General features: G+C 42.9%; 1 protein-coding gene across 1 annotated transcript in view; it reads right to left on the bottom strand.

The window, feature by feature from the left end:
• Positions 1-18,883: 18,883 nt before the first annotated feature.
• MRPL44 (mitochondrial ribosomal protein L44) overlaps positions 18,884-24,759 on the bottom strand; it is a 174,034-nt gene continuing 168,158 nt past the window's right edge. Inside the window, exon 4 of the mRNA XM_044070428.1 lies at positions 18,884-19,495. Within this exon, the coding sequence (XP_043926363.1) occupies positions 19,324-19,495 (172 nt within the window). The 3' untranslated portion in view covers positions 18,884-19,323. The remainder of the gene's footprint in view (positions 19,496-24,759) is intronic.

Raw genomic sequence — 24,759 nt, 5'->3', positions numbered from 1 at the left:
ATGCACGATGAACACTGTAGAGTTATCCCCTTTGGGAAAAAACATGTACCCATAAATTATCACATAGGTGGCAGTACACTAAACACCGAAAGTCTGAAAAGAGACCTTGGGACACAGCTGGACAGTGGTCTCACTTTCGATAACCAGATTGCCACAACAGTCAGGAAATCCTTCTATGTGGCATACCTCATCACCAAGAGCTTTTCATCCAGAAAAAAAGAGGTCATTGTACTCATCCCTCATTAGACCTATTATAGAATACAACGCCCCATTTGGTATGTACCTCAACAAGACATCTGCAACAACTGCAAAGGCCGCATAAATACCTCACTAAAAGAATCACAGGCCTAAAGCAGATGCCCTATGCTGAATGGCTTAAAAAACTACAGCTATACTCTGTCGTATATCATCTACTCAGAGGTGATCTCGGCTTAACATACAAGGCCATGTCAAACCCAGAGCTGTTGGACATGCTACTCTTAAAGAAATCCCAATTCCTCAGAGCCACATGCTCCATGGATCAAAACCTTACCATCAGAATAAACAAAATATGCTGGAAGGATATGTTCCTGACCCAGAGACTCCCCAGACATTGGAATAGACTGCCCATACATGTCAAGCAGAGCTCCTCTTTAGCCCTCTTCAAAAGGAACCTTGACGATTGGATGTGAGAAAGGAAATTCACCCCGGGGATCACATCAGTTGCCCTGCTACACAGGGGTCCAGGGAAGCAAACAGTGTCAGAAGAAATAGCCAGGGAATTGTTATGGCTAAGCTTGTATAGGCCCTAGGACCGATAGCCTAGTACCAACCTCTGAACCCTTTGGTGGAACCAAATTCCAAATAGGCTCTACAATAAAAGAAAAAAGAAAAGAAATCATTGCACACAAAATGAAACTCTCAAAATGCCAAAAAAGCTATTACAAAACTAAACAAGGAATTCTGCATGTTAATCAAATCAACCTAAGCCAAATTGGAGGTAATCACGAAGACTATGTTACAAACCTCAAAAGCAATGTAAATAACGCCACTTACTTGGAACCAGAGGACATTGACAATCAACTAGTAAACAATTTTAGCTCAAAATTCAGCCTCCCCTGCCATATTCTCAGCTCACATACCTTCATCTTCACCCTCCCATTCAAATCTCCCAAGAAAAAGTCCTCAAGGAATTATTTACAACCAAGAACACTACTTCTATGGAGTCAGAGAAAGTACAGTTGTGTACACTTACCATAAATGTAGATGTTCAAGTGTATTCACTGTTGCAGTCATCACACTTGGGTTATCTGCCTGCAGGTAGCCCCCTCAGTCGGCCAGAATACCAGAGTCTTAGTATTTCTGTGTCGGATGCTGTCGCTTCTTCCATGACGTCAAGTCGTCAGGGGTATAAAAACAGGCAGCCAACGCCATTACATCAGTTTTTCTTGCCCCAAATATCAGAAGCCCCCAAATAGGGAGCTAGTATATGGTGGGGAAAACAGCACCAGTAAAAAGTAAATACTACACCAAAGAAAGATGCTGCAAAAAACCAACCACACCAACGAAGCAGCCACACCAGTCCAGTAACCACCAGGGCAAAAAGCTCACGATAAGGCACAAGGCAAAAAGCACAAGAAGTTTATTATTAACGTGCAAACAAATCCAGCAGCAAGCACTACACACGTTTTCGTCGCCTGAAATGACTTCATCAGATAAAACACTTCCCAAATCACATTCTTTAAATACCCACCCTAACTAATATCAATCAATCAATTAATTACATCATCACAATTAATTAAAACTGAAAAATTTTGTAAAAAGATGTATTAAATAAAATGCTTATAAAATAAACATAGTACATTAAACAGCATCCACCATAAATTACCACAAAACAAAATTGAATGAGGAGTTATACACGTAGAAAATATATATACAAAACTTATTTAATATGTTGTGCTTTAATTTTAAGATAAGGCACAATAGAGATGGATTCATTTAGCCCGGGGGTTTTATTAGCTTCCAACAGGATCTGCCAATACGTTTCCCTGTGGGCTAACCTTGCCTCCCAGGGACCACCCCTAATGTCCTTAAAGACAACCTCAATGGCAAAAAACAAAAATTTGGCACCTTCATATGTAGTAGTATGTTTATATAACGCGTTGGTGTTCTTACATTTGGCAATGTCATAAATATGTTCATAAATGCGTCTTTTAAATTGTCTTTCAGTTTTGCCGACGTAAAACGCCGGGCAATTTTGACATATTGCCAAATATACTAGTCCACCAGACATGCAGTTATAGTAACCCCTTGCCTTTATATCCCTGCATCTACTCTCCAAGTATACATGACTACCTTGCATAACATGCTTACAAGAAGAACAATGGCCACACTTAAAAGTACCTGTATTGGTTCTTGAATTTTGCAAAGGAATGTCTTGTTGTTCCAAGGTTCTTTTCATATTTATTCCCCTCCTAAATACAGTTTTAATCTCTCTATCTTTGAAAGTGTCCAAGTCGGTCAGGTCCTGAAACATGTCCCATTCCTTTTCAACAATATTTCTAATATGGGTAGCATTCCCACTAAACTCAGTAATAAATGTAAAACAACCAACATACTGGTCTACCTTGTCCCCTATGGGCCCATGTTCATTACTGGGAGACTTTTTTCCTAAAATGGGACCAAACCTAGATGTCCGAGCTATAGTAACATCTTCTTGCACAGCATTTATCAATTGTGCAGGATAACCCCTTTCCAAAAATAGGGATTTTAGAATGTCACATTCCTTGCAATAATCCTGATCCAGGGAGGTCATACGGGAAATACGGACATATTGCCCCTTAAGAATCCCCCTTTTTTGGAAATGTGGGTGGGAACTCTGATAGTGTAAATACCCATTGGAGAATGTGGGTTTTCGATAAATACAAGATTTTACCCCTTCCCCTTCCTTGGTAAGTGTCACGTCCAGGTAATTAACACTATCATGAGATATTTGATGAGTAAACTTTAAAAAATTGGTAGTCGTGTGTATATACTCAATAAACTTCCCAATTTCCCCCCACGGACCCATCCAAAAAATACAGGCTTACAGGCTTGCTGTTCCTGAACTGTTTGAAAGTTTCTGTGAGGCCATTTTTGCTTGGGCTGAAGGAGGGTCTCTGTGTTTATCAGTGGCAGTGACTAACATTGAGCAGCTTCCCTGCCCCCCGGAGAGGTGGTTACTGACTTGAAACTGTAGTTTTATTGGCCACTAGGGGTCATTTCCATAACTCCTTCATCTTCCTCTCTTAAAACCTAGTTGCCTCGTGGTTTGAGCGTCTTTTCAGGCTTGTTGGCTGTTGGTGAAGCACCCTCCAAGAGGAAAAAACGCTGAGAGAAGAAGGGAGCCACTTTTGAGATTTTAAGTATTTTTCTCTGTTTATTTGCTAAGTTTTTCTGCATAGCTGCCTAGCTTGAGCATTTTCTGGCTTGTTAAACTTGATTTCTGTATTAGTAGCTGTATTTAGAGCACAACCAAAAGCTGTTTGCTGAATTTCCTGTTTGCACTTAATTTTAAATCGCTTTTTCTTAAAACTTGCATATTTTCTGTCCTTGACCTAGCACTCTTGTGTGGGGTCATTTACTGCACTGTTATAACTTGATATTACTTGTGAACCTCTGCTATCTCTGTTAAATACAAAAACAAAAAAAATCTTGCTTTTTCCCACTTTTCTGAGAGTTAAAAAAGTTCAGTTACAGGCTTGCTGTTCCTGAACTGTTTGAAAGTTTCTGTGAGGCCATTTTTGCTTGGGCTGAAGGAGGGTCTCTGTGTTTATCAGTGGCAGTGACTAACATTGAGCAGCTTCCCTGCCCCCCGGAGAGGTGGTTACTGACTTGAAACTGTAGTTTTATTGGCCACTAGGGGTCATTTCCATAACTCCTTCATCTTCCTCTCTTAAAACCTAGTTGCCTCGTGGTTTGAGCGTCTTTTCAGGCTTGTTGGCTGTTGGTGAAGCACCCTCCAAGAGGAAAAGGCGCTGAGAGAAGAAGGGAGCCACTTTTGAGATTTTAAGTATTTTTCTCTGTTTATTTGCTAAGTTTTTCTGCATAGCTGCCTAGCTTGAGCATTTTCTGGCTTGTTAAACTTGATTTCTGTATTAGTAGCTGTATTTAGAGCACAACCAAAAGCTGTTTGCTGAATTTCCTGTTTGCACTTAATTTTAAATCGTTTTTCTTAAAACTTGCATATTTTCTGTCCTTGACCTAGCACTCTTGTGTGGGGTCATTTACTGCACTGTTATAACTTGATATTACTTGTGAACCTCTGCTATCTCTGTAAAAACAAAAACAAAAAAAATCTTGCTTTTTTCCCACTTTTCTGAGAGTTAAAAAAGTTCAGTTACAGGCTTGCTGTTCCTGAACTGTTTGAAAGTTTCTGTGAGGCCATTTTTGCTTGGGCTGAAGGAGGGTCTCTGTGTTTATCAGTGGCAGTGACTAACATTGAGCAGCTTCCTGCCCCGGAGAGGTGGTTACTGACTTGAAACTGTAGTTTTATTGGCCACTAGGGGTCATTTCCATAACTCCTTCATCTGTCCTCAGAGGAGTGGTTTAGGGCAGTGACTTGTGGTTTGTTGGCCAATTTGGGTCATTTCCTGTCTTTTCCAGCCCCCTGCTATAAAGCACGCTTTAGCGCGATTTAGCCCGATTTAGCCCGATTTAGCGGAGTTGCTACTGATGCACACTAGGGCAGCGCCGGTTATGCAGGTTTAAACTATTCGGCTACCTAAAGTCCACTCTTCAAATTTTCCCTTAAAACTACCTTCCTCGAACTATACTACTGATCTAATCAGCGTATCCTATAATTAAAAGATCATCTCTACTTGACTCCAAGTAGACTATTCTCTATCTGTTAAACGTAGCACTTGCTCCTACAGTACTTATTACCTTGATACGGCACTCTTGTCATAGATAGTACCCCAAAAGGCAACCCCCATTTCTCGGTCACCCACGTCCCCGGAATCTTTTTTAAGTTTTTTGTCTATTCCTTCTAGCATGTCGAGGATCAGTTGCTAGTGTCCTCTCCTGCTCAGCTGGTGAACCTGGGAATATTGAGGCAATGTTACAATTGCCTCATGTACACAGACAACCCTCTCCTCCTCCCACAAAACACAAATACATGCGAGAGATGCAACTATACGGCCAAACTGGAGGCTGAGCTCTCTCAACATAGGACTGGCAAGACCAGTCAGGAGGAGAAGGTTACCACACACACTATAGACCCAGTCTCACATATTACCATTACAACCTCAAATCATACACATAAACACACAAAGACATACTCGGAGGCTCTGATCAAAAATCTACCAAAACAGCAGAGGCCACCAAAGCAGACACCCAAACAACCACCACCTCAGAACACAACACCTGCAACACATAGACCTCACAGTCAGAGTGTCAAACAGTCACAGCCCTTAAGGCCAAACACAATGCCAGACACACTAGTCATTGGTGACTCCATAGTCAGACACACTGACGTCCCGCTCACCAGACTGAGTAAGGAGAAGGTCACAGTAAGCTGCCTGTCGGGCGCTAGAATCCGCCACATAACGCAAGCACTCAGGTCTCTCAACAGCAGGTACAAATATGATTCAGTCATTGTCCACGCTGGTGTAAACGACCTGAGACGTACCTCCTTGGACTACATGAAAAGAGACATTGAGGAGCTCTCTGATTATGTAGCCCACACAGGTATGACCCTGACCTTGAGCAGTATCCTACCTTCACCAAGAATGATGCCACAATACAGAGATAAGATGATCAGCTTTAACAATTGGCTTAAACACTGGTGTCATTCAAAGGGGATCCAGTGTCTGTCTGCCTGGGATGACATGCTGGACAAGCCACGCTGCTTCCAAGGGACGGCTTGCACCTGTCACCCCTGGGATTCCGGATATTGGCAAAGGCTCTTGGCACCCCCATAGTGCCTTTTTTAGGCAAGGCTCAAATTCTAAACCTACCACCCTAGAACACAAAAAAGGAAAAAACTAAGGGTAATGCTGCTCAATGCCAGAAGTCTAAATCTCAAAATGCACGCACTCGAGGCCCTTCTCAGTATGGAGAACATCGATGTCTGTGCTGTGACAGAAACCTGGTTCAAGGCTCCTGAGAGCACCCCAGCGCTATCAGGTTTTACCTCATATCATGCGTTCCGGCCCCAAAATCTGGACAATACCAAGAAAGGAGGGGGGGTATCCATATTCATCAAGGACACCCACACCACAAGACTGGTGGCAACGCACGATGCATCGGAGACCATCCAGGTGCAATTAACCATAGGCAAGACTGCTCTGCAAATTGTAGCATGTTACAGGCCACCCTCACAAACTCAGGAACCTCACATGGCCTTCCTGAAAACACTAGAGGGGATAAATGTATCACCAAACACCATCATACTAGGTGACTTCAATTACCCTAATATAGACTGGGAACACTACTCAAGCCCAAACACCCTAGCCCAAAAGTTCCTGGAATTCATAAACTCAAATGCCATGGAACAACTAGTCACCATCCCCACAAGAGGAGATAACATACTTGATCTCATCATCACGAACATGGGAGCACAATGTTCAACACCGGAGGTGTACCCCTCACTGGTGAGATCAGACCACAAACTAATCTCGCTGGAGGTCCTCATCCCAGCCCCACCTGAAATAAAAAAGACCACAGTAAAGAACTTCTCAAAAGCCGACTTCACACTTCTAAAGACTAGTGTGGTCTCCTTTAAGGCGCCCGAGCCGGCGGAAAACAGTACTCAAGCCGCTGAATCACTTACAAATGCCTTCTACCAGCACCTGCAGGACTGCATGGATAAGGCAATCCCAAGCAAAACAAAGACTCTTTGTACCAAAGGCAAGCGTCCAGTCTGGTGGACCCCAACCATAAACAAACTCTACAACAAAAGGAGGAAGCTACTACAAGATAGAGCAAAATCCTTAAAAGGTAAGACACCCTTGATCACTATAAGTAAAAACTAAGAGCTCTCATAAAATCATCCAAAGCAAATTTCGAGAGAAAAATAGCTAAAGACTCAAAAGACAATCATAAGGCCTTCTTTAGCTATGTTAGAAACCTGGGAGGAAACTCCCAGATATGCTCAGAGCTTGTTCAAAATGATGTGAAGATTACTGATCCTACAGACATTGCCAACATACTGGCTGACAGGTTCAGTGCAAACTTCTCCCCCCCCCCCAAAAGGAGAGATATCTATACCAAACGATTGCAGCCCCCAAACATCTCCAGCGCCCAAGTGAGAACTGCTCTCTCCAAAGCAAAAACACAGCATCCATGGGACCTGATGGTGTCCCCGGCTGTGTGCTCCATGAACTCAATGAGGAATTAAACCCACAGCTAGGACAGCTGTTTAATCAAAGTCTTACCTCTGGATACGCACTCCAGGAGTGGCGCACTGCAACTGTGGTACCACTTCACAAAGGCGGTGCCTCCACCGACCCTGGAAATTACCGCCCATTAGCTTGACAAGCCTTATCTGCAAAGCCATGGAGAGGATCATAATGGACCTCATAAATAAAGACATAGGAATTTGCAGACTTTGGATCCAACCCAGTTTGGCTTTGTCAAAGGCAGATCATGCCTTTTAAACTTGGTTGACTTTTTCAAACAGTCACCAAAGCCATTGATGAGGGAAAGGCAGTCCATACAGCCTACCTCGATCTGGCTAAGGCCTTCGATACAATACCCCATTCGGGTATCATTGAAAAACTCATCAGCTTAAATGTCAACCCATACATCACAAGATGGGTTGCAAACTGGCTGAGTGACAGAACCCACAGGGTCAGAGCTGCTGGCGCCATGTCAGACTCAAAGCCTGTCACAAGTGGTGTCCCACAGGGCTCAGTCCTGGGCCCACTCTTGTTTGGCATCTACTTTTCCAAGTACAAGCAAACACAGGAGGGTTATGGCTGACAAAGTTTGCAGATGACTGCAAACTGGGCCATAGTAGAAAACACATCTGACACAGATATCCTTCAGAAGGGTCTCACAGAAACGGATAACTGGTGCCAGAGCCACGGCCTAAAGTTAAATGCCAAAAATGCATAGTCATACCCTTCGGGAAAAACAAGGTTACCCCTAGCTACCAAATAGGTGGCAATCCACTGAGCACAGAAGAAGTTATCAGGGACCTGGGGACCCAGGTTGATAGTAGTCTGTCATTCGACACCCATGTAGCTAAAGTAGTTAGGAAGACCTTCTACATTGCCCACCTTATCATGAAGGGATTCTCATCTAGATCAAGGGAGGTCATAGTCTCCCTTTACTCATCACTCATCAGACCAATGATTGAGTACAATGCCCCATTCGAATGTATCTGACCCGACACTTGCAGCAGCTGGAGAGGCCACAAAAGTTCCTCACCAAAAGGATAAAGGGTCTCAAAAATCTGTCCTATGCTGCCCGACTGAAAGAACTCCAGCTCTATTCAGTCGCCACCGCTTGCTCAGAGGTGACCTTTGCCTAACATACAAGGCCATGTCAAACCCAGATTTGATGAATATGCTTCACCTCAAAAATCTAGATCCATCAGAGCCACAAGGGCGGGAGACTTAAACCTTGACACGGCTATTAATAGGACGTGCTGGAGGGATAGATTCATCACCCAAAGACTCCCTATGCTGTGGAACAAAATCCCGGTACATGTGAGGCAGAGCACCTCGCTGGCCTTGTTCAAGAGAAATCTTGACCAATGGATGGGAGATCGCAGATATACCCCAGGGATTACCTCAGTGTCACTGCTCGACAGAGGCACAGCAAAATAATGGGTATAGTTCCCCATACTAAAGGGGTGGCGTAAGCCACAAAACGATGGGCTAGGCTTGTAAATGCCCTCGGGCAGATAGCCTAGTATGAACCTATGAACCTATGAACCTATGAACAAATATAGTCAAGGAATCTGCAATAATAATTCCAATAATTGGAAAAGGGGCTGTTCATGATATATTTCTTTTCCCATATATACATAATAATGTCCGCATAAGTAGGTGCACAGTTCGCCCCCATAGATACACCTGTCACCTGGTGAAAATACTCACCAGAAACGAACACAAAATTGTTCTTTAAAACAAGGCCCAGTAACTCAGTAATAGTATGCACATCATTGTTGGTAATTTGAGGGCATTCCCACAAGGCTTCTTCCAACCATACAAGACCCAGTTCAGTAGGAATAATGGAGAAGAGATCAACAACATCGATTGGTTAAAAATACCATATTTTGTTCAAATAAATGGGGGGAAATACTACGCAAAAAGGCCCATGAGTCCTTAAGAATATATTCCTGCCTACCCCATAACTCTTTCAATCTCCAATCCACATATTTGGATATATTGTGGGTCTTAGAACCTTGTGCTGCTACGATGGGTCTTAATGGTGGGTCAAGGGGGTTTTTGTGCACCTTGGGTATCCCGAATATCGAGGGTACCCTTGGATCTGTATTGGAAAGAAAAGTGTAGGTTTGGAAATCAATCACCTCTTGGTCTAACAAATCCTGAATGGTTAAATCTATCTTGTGGTACGACACATGGATTTCGTTCAGGGAAGCAGAAGTATATTTATCATAATCATGTAAAATATCGTACATCTTACCCTGATATACATGACAATCCATTATAACCGTCCCCCCACCTTTATCTGGTTCAATCACCATCAAGGTGGGATCACTACTAAGTTGTTCCAGGAGTCCTTTTTCCTGCAATGTTAGGTTAGCCTCAAACCGATCCATCCCCAACTCTTTTCTAAACCTGCCCTCGATCCTTTTCTCCAGGTTTTTAAGCTGTGGATGTAAGGGAGGATTGAATGTACTGGATTTTTTTAAATAAAAACTGGAAGTCCCAGTAAAACCACCCAATAGATTTTCCAGGTTGAGCTTACGAATAAACAGCTTTAGGTCTAGAATGGCATGGATTAAATTACTACGTTTTTAGGGACAAATTTGAAACCCTTGGTAAACAGCTGAAAACAAATATCCGAGATAACAAAATCACTGTAATTATAAATGTGATAATTGTCTTTGGTATGTAAAGTATACTGTCCCAAGGGTGTTATAACCTGTACTTTATTTTTTACCAATCCTGCCTCTGATTTTTCTTCCACCCCCGAACAAACCCCCCTCCCCCTCTCCGTTCTTGAGGGGCTCGATCTAAAGGGTGGTAATTGTTAGGGGGTTGCTGCCCCTGCTGGCGTATACGCTCTGACCTATGTAATGCAGGTTCTCCCTCAAGAAATTCTTCCTGTATCTCACCATTAGGGGGTTCTATACTCCTATTGTCATCAGTTTCACCCCCTAAGGGACTGTGCGATGAAAAAGGCTGCTCAGAGCTATAATGATGTGAATGCCATTTAGGTTGTGGTGGGCTAGGATATTGTCGCCCCTGTTCATATTCTAACAAATCCCTTCTCAACTTCTTATATTTACGATTTAAAACAGTTTCACAGTGTAAATCAACCTCCCTTCTAATATCGTGGTATTTGGCAGAATCAAAAAGCAAGTCATCAGTCATGCGCTTAAAATAATCAGAAATGTCCTGCTGCAACACTAAAAGTTCATCACTATTCTTTTTAATAATAGCATAGGTGGCAGTACACTAAACACCGAAAGTCTGATAAGAGACCTTGGGACACAGCTGGACAGTGGTCTCACTTTCGATAACCAGATTGCCACAACAGTCAGGAAATCCTTCTATGTGGCATACCTCATCACCAAGAGCTTTTCATCCAGAAAAAAAAGAGGTCATTGTCCCACTGTACTCATCCCTCATTAGACCTATTATAGAATACAACGCCCCATTTGGTATGTACCTCAACAAGACATCTGCAACAACTGCAAAGGCCGCAGAAATACCTCACTAAAAGAATCACAGGCCTAAAGCAGATGCCCTATGCTGAACGGCTTAAAAAACTACAGCTATACTCTGTCGTATATCATCTACTCAGAGGTGATCTCGGCTTAACATACAAGGCCATGTCAAACCCAGAGCTGTTGGACATGCTACTCTTAAAGAAATCCCAATTCCTCAGAGCCACATGCTCCATGGATCGAAACCTTACCATCAGAATAAACAAAATATGCTGGAAGGATATGTTCCTGACCCAGAGACTCCCCAAACATTGGAATAGACTGCCCATACATGTCAAGCAGAGCTCCTCTTTAGCCCTCTTCAAAAGGAACCTTGACGAATGGATGTGAGAAAGGAAATTCACCCCGGGGATCACGTCAGTTGCCCTGCTACACAGGGGTCCAGGGAAGCAAACAGTGTCAGAAGAAATAGCCAGGGAATTGTTATGGCTAAGCTTGTATAGGCCCTAGGACCGATAGCCTAGTACCAACCTCTGAACCCTTTGGTGGAACCAAATTCCAAATAGGCTCTACAATAAAAGAAAAAAGAAAAGAAATCATTGCACACAAAATGAAACTCTCAAAATGCCAAAAAAGCTATTACAAAACTAAACAAGGAATTCTGCATGTTAATCAAACCAACCTAAGCCAAATTGGAGGTAATCACAAAGACTATGTTACAAACCTCAAAAGCAATGTAAATAACGCCACTTACTTGGAACCAGAGGACATTGACAATCAACTAGTAAACAATTTTAGCTCAAAATTCAGCCTCCCCTGCCATATTCTCAGCTCACATACCTTCATCTTCACCCTCCCATTCAAATCTCCCAAGAAAAAGTCCTCAAGGAATTATTTACAACCAAGAACACTACTTCTATGGAGTCAGAGAAAGTACAGTTGTGTACACTTACCATAAATGTAGATGTTCAAGTGTATTCACTGTTGCAGTCATCACACTTGGGTTATCTGCCTGCAGGTAGCCCCCTCAGTCGGCCAGAATACCAGAGTCTTAGTATTTCTGTGTCGGATGCTGTCGCTTCTTCCATGACGTCAAGTCGTCAGGGGTATAAAAACAGGCAGCCAACGCCATTACATCAGTTTTTCTTGCCCCAAATATCAGAAGCCCCCAAATAGGGAGCTAGTATATGGTGGGGAAAACAGCACCAGTAAAAAGTAAATACTAATACCATTAGGAATAGCCATAGAGAGGAGAGATAAAGAGATAGAGAAAACCGGGGGTGGGGGGGTGGAGGGAGGGAAACCAGGACTGCAACAGTGAATACACTTGAACATCTACATTTATGGTAAGTGTACACAACTGTACTATGTTCTTCATGTTTCACTGTTGCAGTCATCACACTTGGGTTGACTCCCAAAGCTGAGGAAGGGTGGAGGCAGTCGAGAAGAGTTCGGGCTAGCTAGTAGGCCTTTGCAAGACTGCTGTAGCAAATCCTGCCCTGGATTTGGAAGAGACAGGCAAGTGGTAATGCTTGGTGAAGGTGTGTACAGAACTCCAGGTTGCAGCTTCCAGAATGTCCCTGGTAGGGACTCCCCTGAGAAATGCTGTAGAGGTAGACGTAGCCCTAGTGGAATGTGTTCTGACCCCCTGAGGGATTTGGTTTTCCATGGTGCTTGTAGCAGAAATGGATGCAGTGTGCTATACATTTGGAAATGGTTTGTTTTGAAATGGCCTTGCCCTCTGCCCCTGTTGCAAAGCTGACTAGCAGCTGGTCAGATTTTCTGAAAGGCTTAGTCCTATCAAGGTAGAACCTGAGCTGTCTGTGCACATCCAAAGAGTGCAGGATCCTTTCCACTTTATTCTGAGGGTTAGGGAAAAAGGTTGGCAAATGGATGGATTGGTTTAGAGCCACACTGGACACCACCTTAGGCATAAAGGAAGGGTTAGTCCTGAGGGAAACCCGGTCAGCATGGAAAATAATAAAGGGTTCCACAGCCATCAGTGCCTGTAACTCGGACACTCTTCTAGGTGAAGTGATGGCTAGAAGCAAGGCTGTTTTCCAAGAGAGGAATTTTAACTCTGCTGAAGCAGCAAGTTCAAAAGGGGGGAGCGTGACCTTTTCCAGTACAAAGTTAAGGTCCCAAGCAGGGGTGGGTTCTCTCCTTGGGGGCCTTAAGTTGTTAGCCCCTCTCAGGAACTGTTTGATGAGAGGGTGAGAAAATAGAGGTGGTTCAGTATTTTAAGGAGCCGAAATTGCAGAGGCATGAATCTTAAGGGAGGAGAAGGATAAGCCTCTGTGGAGTAGCTCTGCTAGGTAATCCAGGATTAGAGGTAAGGCGGGCACTGCTGTGTCTTTTCCTTTAGATTGAATCCAAGAAGAATATATTTTCCACTTTTCAGCATAGGATTTCCTAGTATTAGGCCTTCTGGCTTCAAGAATGATGTCCAGCACCTGTTTGCTTAAGGTTGGTGGTGGAGTATTCTAGGAGTAAGCCAGGCTGCAAGATTTAGGGTTTGCAACTGTGGATGCAAAATCTGTCCCTCCTGCTGTGACAGCAGGGTAGGAGTCTGGTGTAGGTGCCAGGGTGGTACCGTTGTCAGGCTGCGCAGGAGTGGGTACCAATGCTGTCGTGGCCAGTCCAAGTCAAACAGAATTGTCCTTGGCCTGTCTTGTTTTATCTTGAGTAGTACTCTTGAGAGAAAGGGCAGAGGGGGAAGGCATAGATTGAGAAGTTTTCCCATTGAAAGGATAGGGCATCCACCTCCCAGGTCCTGCTGCGAAGGTTCCTGGTGCAGAATTTGCTTAACTGATGGTTGTCGGGGGAGGCAAAGAGATCCACCTCTGGGGTTCCCCACCTCTGGATCAGAAGGTTGAAGTTGCTGAGCTCCAATTTCCACTCTTGTAGGTCTAGGAGATTTCTGCTCAAGTCGTCTGCCAGTGAATTTTGTTTGCCTGGCAGGAATTGAGCTTGTAGATGGACTTGGGTGTCCAAGGCCGTGTTCCACAGGGCCATGGCTAACCTGCAGAGTGGGTAGGAATGTGTTCCCCCCCTGCTTGTTTATGTACCACACAACTGTGGTGTTGTCTGTTTTTATCAGCAGTTGTCCTGGAAGGATTAGGTATCTGAAAGATGTCAGTGCATTCTGTACAGCTAGCATCTCCTTTTGATTGATATGCATGAGAATTTGCCTTGGGGTCCAGTGGCCCTGAATGCATTTGCGTGCCATGTGAGCCCCCCGTGCATACTCTGATGCTTCTGTGGTCGGGGTTTGGGCGACGTGGGGTTGAGTAAAATGCAGTCCCTTGTTGTGGTTGCATGCTTCTGCCCACCAAAGGAACTCTGCCCTTAGACAAGGTACTATAGGAATGACTGTTTCCAGGTCCTGAGAATGCTGGCACCAAAGACTTTAAGTACCATTGAAGTTTCCTCATATGCAGTCTTGCATATGGAATTAGCAGAATACAGGAGGCCATGAACCCTAGGGCTTGCAGTACTTTTCTTGCAGATAGCTGGGTTCTGGTGGCCATTTGTTTGAAGTAGTCAGTCAGATACACCTGTTTTTCTGAAGTGAGAAATGCCATCTGGGAAGTTGTGTCCAAGCTTGCTCTCAGGAATACAATCTTTTGACTGGGTACCAGTTGTGATTTCTTTTTGTTGGTGGTGTAACCCCAATGAGGTGAGAAGGCTTTTTAAAAATGCCAGGTGCTGAAACAGCAATTCCTGACTGTCCGCCTGAATCAGGCTGTCGTCCAAGTACGGGATAATTTGGATACTTCTCTGCCTGGAGTATGCAATGACTGGAGCCAGACATTTTGTGAATACCCTGGGCGCAGTAGATAAGCCAAAAGGAAGTGCAGAGAACTGACAATGCATAGTTCCTGCCCTGAAACGTAGACATTTCCTGCAAAACTCCCTTATGGGGATGTGCAGATAAGCTTCTTTCAAGTCTAGGGTGACTAACCAGTTATCCTTGGCAAGCTGTTGCAGGGTAAGCATCTTGAATTTTGGGACCACCAGGAAGGTGTTGAGAATTGAAAGATCCAGGATTGGGCACCAAGAGTCTTCTTTCCTGGGTGCCAGGAATAGTCTGGAGTAGAAACCCTGACCCCTTTGTTCTAATGGAACAGGTTGAATAGCTCTGATATTGAGCAGGGGAAAGTACTTGGTTTTGAGTCTCTGCCCACTGGTTTAGAGGAAGGTCTGGAAACCGCTTGGGGTTGGCAATGAATGGAAATAAAATTTGTACCTATGGGATACAATGTTGAGAACCCATTGGTCCTGAGTGATGGACGTCTAGTTTTTTGCATGAAGGGCATGTTTTCCTCCTAGGGGCATAAGCAATTGGGCAGGACTGGGAAGTAAGAGTCGGGAAGTCATTGTGAACTTTTTCCATAGGGAGGTGGCTTACCACTCCCTGTTTTAGGGGTGGGGGCACTCCATTGCTTCGATCTCTGCATACCCTAAGACTGTAGTCTGGGTGATCTGTTTCACCTGGGTCTTGTTTGGGAAGGCCTGGAGGAGGATGGAAAGGCCCAGTGTTTTGAAGGGCAATGCCTACTGAATCTAGGTGGTTGCACTTTTAAGAATTCTTCAACAGTTTGCATAGATTTAGCTTTTTCTTCCACCTTTTTAATAACTTCTTCTGTTTTGGTGCCAAACAAACAGTCCTTATTTAAAGGAGCATCTAGTAATTTGGATTTGACATGATCTGGCAAGGTCTGCTCCTTCATTCAGCCAAGCAGGTCTTTTCAGTACAGAGCCAGTGACTGCAACCCTGCAAGATGCTTCTAGGGCATCAAAACCACACTGCAAAGTATGCTTACTAACTTGGTTTGCAGAATGCATAAGCTCTTGCAAATCTTTATTTTCTGCACAATCTGGAAATATCACCATTTTTTGTTTAATTAGTTCCATAATATGTTGCTGGTACTTCAGCATGTGAAATTGGCAATTCAATGCCCTGATAGCAAGAGTTGCAGAGGTATATACCTTCTTACACCATCTGTCTAAAGCTCTGGAATCCCTGTCCAAAGGGGTAGTATTTTTGGCTGTAGTAGCCTTAATACCTTTAGGTCCCTGTGAAATCTCTGGATCAGCAGTAGGATTTTTGAAAAGAAACTTGTGGGAATCAGGCACTCTGCAGTACCCGTCAGGTTTCCTAGGGGCCAGAGGTAAGGTGTCAGGAGTAAGACTGGATTCCATGAAAACATCATCCACAACATCCAGGACAGGGGGTATAGCTAAAGACCTGTGCTTAGGCAACTCTAAAAATTCTCGGAGTCTCTTTTAGGATTGAGGACAGTCTTGGCATTCCCAATGGAAATGCTCTCTTAAAGTATGCAAAGGTTTCACCAAAAGAGAAATCCTCTGGAGGGGAGGGAGAGGGAATGAATTCCTCTGCATCTGAATCCTCATAGGCTAAGGGCATGCCCTGATAATCAGAAAGGTCAGAGTCATCGGACACCTGCTCTGTAGAATCTGAAGGCAACTGAATTCTTTGTCTCTTAGCAGGGGAAGGGTGGCTTTCCCTAATTAGCGTAATAAAATCTTCAGCCTTTCTAAGCATTTGTTTTTGTAGCATGGATGCCTGAGCATGCACTTTGGTAGTCTGTTTTCTAGGCATAGTGCGTACTCTGGGCCCAAGAAACTCGGTAGTTTTGGCTAAAAATGAAGTTGTCTGTTTGATTCGAACATCGGTAGGATGAAAAATACCCTCAGAAGCCGGTGCCTGCACAGCGGCTCCGGGACCCATCCAAGGTAGAGACATCCGCTGGTTCCACAGACAAAGAAGCATCTCGCGGCATACCAGACTCTGAAAGGGTCTCGGCAGAGGCCTGCAAATCCATAGAAGTGGCACAAGGGGCTGCAAATGCACCACACCGAGTACCGGTGGACTGTCGACTAGCTTAACAGAAGCGTCGTCAACAATTTTGAACCTATGCAGTCGGTCTCTGTCTTTATCCTTACGATTTTTCAGAAGATCGGTAGTCGGATGGTTTATCGAAGCCATTTCAGAATACGGAGATCGAGAAAGAATTTAGCGACAAAGATAGCCCGATGACAAATGGTTCGGGCGTTAAGGCACAAGACCGACTGCGTGGGACGTCGTGGTCTGGGCCTAAACAGGTGACGCAGTAAGAATGAAAATCTCTGTGAGGTATTTGCGTTCCACAGGCAAAACAATCGTTAACTTTTTCTGACATCGGTTAGAGCAAGAAAAAAGGATCCCCAACGGGGTACCTCACTTTAGAAGACTTCAAGATTATCAACTCGAAAAAGAAAATTTCAGGTAGTGGCCGACCAGCACTTGCTAACTACTACTGCTTCGGGCTCTTCCTCGGCAAGAAAGACTGGTGTAATGGCGTCGGTTGCCTGTTTTTATACCCCTGATGACCTGTCATCATGGAAGAAGCGGACAGCATCTGAAGCAGAAATACTAAGACTCTGGTATTCGGGCCGACTGAGGGCTACCTGCAGGCAGATAACCCAAGTGTGATGACTGCAACAGTGAAACACGAAGAACATCATACCAGACAGCCTACTGGTCAGTCTGAAAAAGGACCTGTCAAGACCCTCCCCCCTACAGAACATACTCAATATCAGCTTCAAAACAGGCTATGTGCCAGATGAATGGAGAATATCAACAGTCTTTCCTTGCACTGAGGTGACGTTTCAATGGAGCAAGGTAATTATAGACCCATAAGACTGAGTGGCATCATTTGTAATGCTATGGAAAGGATCATTATGGAATTAATAAATATAGATATAGGTGGCCTACAGACTCTTATCCCAAGCCAGTATGGATCCGGTCTACTTAACCTGGATGACTTCTCCAGAAAAGTGTAAGGGCATATCGGTACCTGGTACCTTAGGTGAACTCTAAGCTAAATGTAAATCCATCTACAACTTCCAGTGTAGCAAAACTGACTCACAGACAGAACTTAGGAAATAAAGATGGGTATCTGGACCTCCCTCCAAGTGGGACTGTTCCAAACAAATAGCTGGTGTTAAAACCATGGACTAAACTACATGCCAAGGAATGTGTACTCCTATCTTTCCACACGACTCCCCTTGTTAGCTAACACATCAACACACTCCTGAAAATAGATCCTGTAGACAGAAATCTGGGAACCTGTGTCAACAACAAAATGTCCTTCAGTCAGCATGTATCCACTATTGTAAGAAAGTCGTTTTTCATCGCAAATTATGGTATCCAGGTCCAGCGATATAATCACTTCACTGTGCTCAGCACTCATTAGGTCGAGTATAAAGTAGAATGTCCCTTTCAGTATATACTAGTCACAAATGGAATTACCTGAATAACATCAAGCCTAAATCATGGCAACTATACAGACCATCTCAAAACCTTGTCCCTCTTCTCAGTATCATACAGGTTACTGATAGGCAACTGCCTCATGTATAGAGGCTCAACAAAACCAATCCTATCAGACCTGTTATATACTCATAAGACCAATGGTGGCATAAACAACCACTCAAGGAATCTCAATCTCTTCTGCAACGCAAATAGAACATGCTGGAGGGATAAATATTTATCACAGAGAATTCCACTTCAAAGGAACAGTCTTCTGTTCTTTACAAAGTATTTCTCTTACCCTATTTGAATGTAATTCAGACAAATGGTTGGGGAAACTGCAAATTCACCCCTGGTTTAGCACTCTTGTTCCTCATGGACGGGGTGATACACAATGTCCCAACATACTTTCCCTGCCCATTTATGGGTTATTTGTAGACAAAATACAAGGGTAAAAAGCTAAGAATGTACGGCTAGGCTTCTCAACATCCCCACAGAACAGCAATGTAAGTATCTCTATATCTGTGCTACCAGACTGGCTGGTTTATTGAAGAGATTATTCATTATTTCTTGCATGCACGATTACAGTTTTTTTGAATACCATGAAAGGCTAATCAGAAAAACACATATGAACAGTAACAAAAACAGTGGCTACCATTAGAAGAAACATTCAACATTCAGCATAAACAAGTATTTTTACACAGATATGCAGTCAAGAACAATTAACACACTCAATGCAGAAAATCTTTTATATTCTTTATACTGGCAGGCACGGGTACTATATTAAGTGCAGTGAAAATCTTACAAAACAACCAAGACTGGGACAAAAGCCATCAATTATAAAACACAGATCATAAATTTATAGTAGATGTGTTTGTCAAGCTTGCTACATCATTTAAATCTGAATAATTTTAGGAAAAACAATATCCATCACTAGGTAAATAGTAGGTACTGTACTACTCTATAACGTGACAAACTAGAGCATTTCTTCTCATACAGCAGTGCGTCTCAGCTGGAACAAAAGGTACAATGTCTTGCCTTCACACTTAATGGAGCTTAGAGTACCAGCTATGCCATCCCAGTGCAAGAACTACTTCAAAGTGTCCCTGGTTACACCAACTACATTTTCTTATATAAATTTAAAAAGGCAAATTTATCATTTCCCTCCACTTTTCAATACTTTCTAATTGCTACTTATAAACTTCTGTTCTATTTGCTCCTTTTGGGGTTTATAAAAGTTCCAGGGGCGTCTATTGTCTGTGTATCTGTACAGTTTCCGAAGTGCTACTCGTGCAGCTTCCTCTTCTGCAGCAAAGAGAGTTTCACCAGGAGCTTCAGCAAGCAGCTTCTTGTTACTGTAAAATACAAAGGAAAATAAACTCCAGTCTAAAAGGACATTTAAGATGTATAGTCAACTTTTCACATTTGTGATTTACTGTATCACTTGGATACAAACAGCAGCAAAGTAGCAAACTATTACAATACTTCACAGTTATGAGAACTCCAAAACAATACACTCGGCAAAACTTTCTTCCTGTTTTATAACACTGACACATTCATTTCTAATGCATTTTTGTCATCATTAAAATAAAATGAAAATAGTTAATCCCAAATGAGGATAAATAGACAACTCACAGGAGTGAGGCTAAATAGTTAACTCCCAGGAGAAGGGCACAGACATCTGTTATTACCATCGTAGGAAACCATGAACACAATGCGTAAATGGGATTTGCAGGTAGAAAGTAATTATACTCCTGAAGTACATTAACACTGATACCACAATTAGATGTTAAACCAATGGACTTGGCTGGAAACTGGCAAAAATGAATATGGTAACAAGAAAAGGTTGAATAATTACAAGTTTAGAAATATGAAGTTAGAACGCAAAAAAGGTGAAATGGGTCAAGTAAGTTAATGAAATAATTGTATTTAATAGTGTGAATTCACTAAAATAAATCAGGCTCCCTAGTGAGTGTCTAAAGTAGAATAATGTTAAATTCCATTAAGGTAATTGTCACTAAACTATCATTCTAAACTTCAACACCAAAAGTCAACTGCTTTCTACTAATGGAATGCAAATATCATTCAACTAGATAAAACTGTACACCAATCACCACCATCCTCTTATTTGGGAGGCACAGGCCATCCTTAACACAGCTCCCCTTGTGTGCATATGCAACTTCTTAGTTCAGATGGTTCCTGACTGCCCAAAGTGTGCTATAAAAGTAAAACTAACAGCAAGAAATCTCAGATTCATTCATTCAAAGCCACTACTTTACATTATAATTAAAATCATAAGCACAACACAAACTTTGAAAACATCTTATTGTTTGTTATACCTTAGAACTAGGACAACAAAGTACTCTTAACTGGATGACAGAGTGGTGTTTTGTCCCCAAGGAACTCCGTGATAAAAGTCTAATAAGCTAATTACCACTTAAATGACGTAACATTACTAAAAAGTACAAGATTTGAAAACTTCCTCTACCCTCTACAGTTAAATACTTACCTTCCATCTAGGTAATCTTGTCTTTTTCATTTACTTTTCAAGAAAATAAAAACTTTACTGATTAGAAGACAATCTTCAACAAATAAATGAAGAATATATGATACAAAAATATATCACTGCAATATTCCTTCTCAAGTGACTCTTCAATGACACAATGATATCATGACCTCTTCCTCCTCACTCAGCCCTATGCAAGCCTATACACAACAATCCAGTGTAGCTGGTCATAAAAGCAGGACACCTACAATGGTTTCTTATTTTAACTAATTTCCTTTTGAACTTTTTATCTGTTAATTATTCCACTATCCACCTCAACTCAAACCTCTCTATACTGCTATCAGCAAAGCAGCAAAACAAGGCAAAAAGGGATAAAGATCCACTTGCATTCATCCTTTGCTCCTCAATTAATAGTCCACCTTAACTCCAATCCAGTTTTCCCAAGACAGAATTGCTTCTCTAATCCATTTTCTTAACTCATTTTGTTTTCGTTTTACACCGGGCTAACACTTATTTCAATATTAAATGCATCATATACTCCTATGAGCAATTAAACTTGTTAGTCTCAGAAAATTCATGCATCCTGACCTAAATAAAAAGTTATTAGGATATGGAAAAACAATCTTTGTGTACAAGATGATGCTAAACTGATAAGTGTATGCATTTACATCCCACGTAATCTATATGCATAACCCACTTATTCACATCAGGAACAGAGACAAAAAGAGGAAAAAAGTACAGTTTTGTACCTACCATAAATGTAGATGTCCGAACTGGATAGCATCTGCAGTCATAACAACTGGGTTGTCCTGTCGTCAGGCAGCCCTTCAGTCGGCCGGATTCCAAAGTCCGGGTCCGGCTTCGGCTGATGTCGCACTCCACCCGACGTCATCTCTGTTGGTCTTCGGGTATAAAGGCATCAGCCGACGCCATTTTCTTCAGTGTTTCTTGCCCCAGATGCCAGAAGCCCTCTTGCAGGCTAAAATTTGGATGGATGCCAATGTTTCCAAATAGATAGAGGTAAACACAACAATAAGCATGTATGTACATATATACAAACAAATACACCATAAAAGACTCCCCCCCCCAACAGCTAGCTATTAGGAGGGTAAACACCCTAGGAGTACCACAGAGGGGAAGGAGGGTAATCCTGACTGCAGATGCTATCCAGTTCGGACATCTACATTTATGGTAGGTACAAAACTGTACTATGTCCTTCATGGATGCATCTGCAGTCATAACAACTGGGTAGAATACCATAGCCAACTAGGGAGGAGGATAAAAGTAGATTATGGTGTGTTTAGGATCCCTTGCAGTACAGCAGTGGCAAACCCTGCTCGGGATCTGGAATATAGAGGCAAATTATAATGCTTGGCAAATGTATGCACGGAGGTCCAAGTAGCCGCCGCAATAATGTCTTTGGTTGCCACTCCTCGTAAGAAGGCTGTGGTAGTGGCTGTTGCCCTTGTAGAATGAGGTCTTATGTTCTGTGGAATTGGTTTTCCATGGAAGGAGTAACAGAATCGTATGCAATTTCCTATCCATTTGGAGATTGTCTGTTTGGAAATAGCATTTCCTTCCCTTCCTGTTGCATAGGCTACAAAAAGTTGGTCAGTCTTTCTGCTATTTCTTGCTATGTCCAAGTAGTAGCGTAGCTGTCTATGTACATCCAAGGTATGCAGTATTCTTTCCCCTCTGTTTTGTGGGTTGGGAAAGAAGGTAGGTAGGTGGATTGCCTGGTTTAAAGACACTCTGGACACCACCTTGGGCATAAATGTAGGATTAGTCCTCATGGACACTCTATCTTGGTGGAAGATTAGGAAGGGTTGCACTGCCATTAAGGCCTGTAGTTCTGAAACCCTCCTTGCTGAAGTAATTGCCAGAAGGAAAGCAGTTTTCCATGACAGGTGTTGTAGGTCTGCTGTTGCTGCTGGTTCAAAGGGTGATAGTGTCAATTTTTCTAGCACAAAATTTAAATCCCAAGCTGGTAATGGCGGTTTCCTTGGAGGTTTTACATTCTTGATTCCTCTGAGGAACTGCCTGAGCAAAGGGTGCGAAAAAACAGGTGGATCAAAGCTGTATTCTGCTGAAATAGCTGATGCATGTATCTTGATGGAGGAGTAGGACAGGCCTGAATGAAGAAGTTCGCCAGATACTCCAGAATGTTAGGCATATCTATGTTTGACACATCTTTTCCTCTTTCCGTACTCCAAATGACAAACCTTTTCCATTTTCCAGCATAGTTCCTTCTTGTTGAAGGTCTGCGTGCTTCAAGAATAATGTCTTTTACTCTTTGGAAAGTTCTGGATTATCTGCTGCTATGTGATGTTCCATGCAGTCAGTTGCAACGTTTTTAGGTTTGGATGTATGATGCTGTAGTTGTTCTGAGTTAACATCAAAGGCATCAGGGTATTGGCCACATATTGTTCGAGACATGCTCCTCAGTAGTGGGTACCAGTGTTGTCTTGGCCAGTTCGAGCTATCAGGATTATCCTTGGACGTTCTTCCTTGATTTTTAGTAGTACCTTGTGTATCAAAGGAAGAGGTGGGAATGCATATGCTGTTAGGCCTTTCCAGTTGAAGGAGAGCGAATCCACCTTCCATGCTAGTGGGTGGAAGGTCCTTGTGCAGAATTTTTTGAGCTGGTGATTGAGAGGTGATGCGAATAGGTTTATCTGTGGCATTCCTCATTTCTTTGAGATGGTGTTGAAGATGTCCGGTGCAGCTTCCATTCGTGGGCATCCGGGTGGTTCTGCTTAATATGTCTGCTAGAGTATTGTCTTTCCCCGGTACAAATATTGCCTGTAACTGGATGTTGTAGCTGAGTGCCAGGGTCCACAGCTCCAAGGTCATTCTGCATAGGGGTATGAATGAGTGCCTCCCTGTTTGTTGATGTACCACATGACTGTGGTGTTGTCTGTCCTTATCATCAACTGGCCCTCTTTGAGAAATGGTTTGAACTTTTGGATTGCCAGTTTTACTGCCAGCATTTCTTTTAGGTTGATGTGCAGGTGAAGTTGATCCTGTGTCCACAATCCTTGCACGCATTTGTCCAGCATGTGGGCCCCCATCCTAGGTCTGCAGCGCCTGTTGTGATGGTCTGGCTTGCTTGACATCTGCGAAAGGGTAGGCCTGGGTTTGACTGGCATGCCTGAGCCCACCATAGGAACTCCTGTTTTAAGCATGGAATTAGTGGGATTTCTGTTTCTAGACTGTGTCTGTGTTGGGACCATAAATTCTTTAGGTACCACTGTAGTTTTCTCATATGTAGTCTGGCAAATGGAACCAAGATTATGCATGATGCCATGAACCCCAAGGCCTGCAGTACTTTTCTTGCTGTTAACTTGTTCAGTTTTGTTAGTGCCAAGAAGTAAAGAGGAAGTTCTTTTTGTTTTTCTGTAGTCAGGAATGCCATTTGTTTTACTGTGTCCAATTCCGCGCCCAAGAATGTCCTTGTTTGGGATGGTATCAGCCTTGACTTTTGTAAATTGACTGTGTATCCCAGTGCTTGTAGCAAGTAAATGACCCTTTGTAAATCTGTTGTCAGCTTGCTTTTGTTGTCCCCTTGTAGCAGGCAGTCGTCCAGGTATGGGTAAATTTGAATTCCCTGTAGTCTGCAATGGGCGATTACTGATGCCAGGCATTTCGTGAATACTCTGGGCGCAGTAGATAAGCCAAAGGGCAATGCTGAGAATTGATAGTGCTCTGATCCTGCAAGAAATCTGAGGTATCTTCTGCAGATTGGTCGAATGGGGACGTGCAGGTATGCCTCCTTGAGAGCTAGAGTTACCAGCCAAGACTCCTTGCCCAGCATGGGAAGAAGTTGCTGTAGGGTCAGCATTTTGAATTTTGGGACAATGATGTATGAATTTAAGGTGGACAGGTCGAGAATTGGTCTCCAACTTTTTTCCTTTCTTGGAACTAGGAATAGTCTGGAATAGAACCCTTTTCCTTGCTCTGCTGTTGGCACTCTTTCCACAGCTCTCATGTTTGCTAACTCCATTATCTGGCGTAGAGCCTCTGTTTTTTGATTTGGAGGTAGATTTGGCATTCCTCTTTTGACTGGTAAAGAGTGGAAGTGAAACCGATAACCTTGATCTATGGTTTGTAGAA

This window comes from Protopterus annectens, chromosome 4.part1 (assembly GCF_019279795.1).
Source record: "Protopterus annectens isolate FY-2018-M chromosome 4.part1, PAN1.0, whole genome shotgun sequence".
Classification (NCBI taxonomy): Eukaryota; Metazoa; Chordata; order Ceratodontiformes; family Protopteridae; genus Protopterus; species Protopterus annectens.
This window is presented reverse-complemented; position numbering and strand designations above follow the sequence as displayed.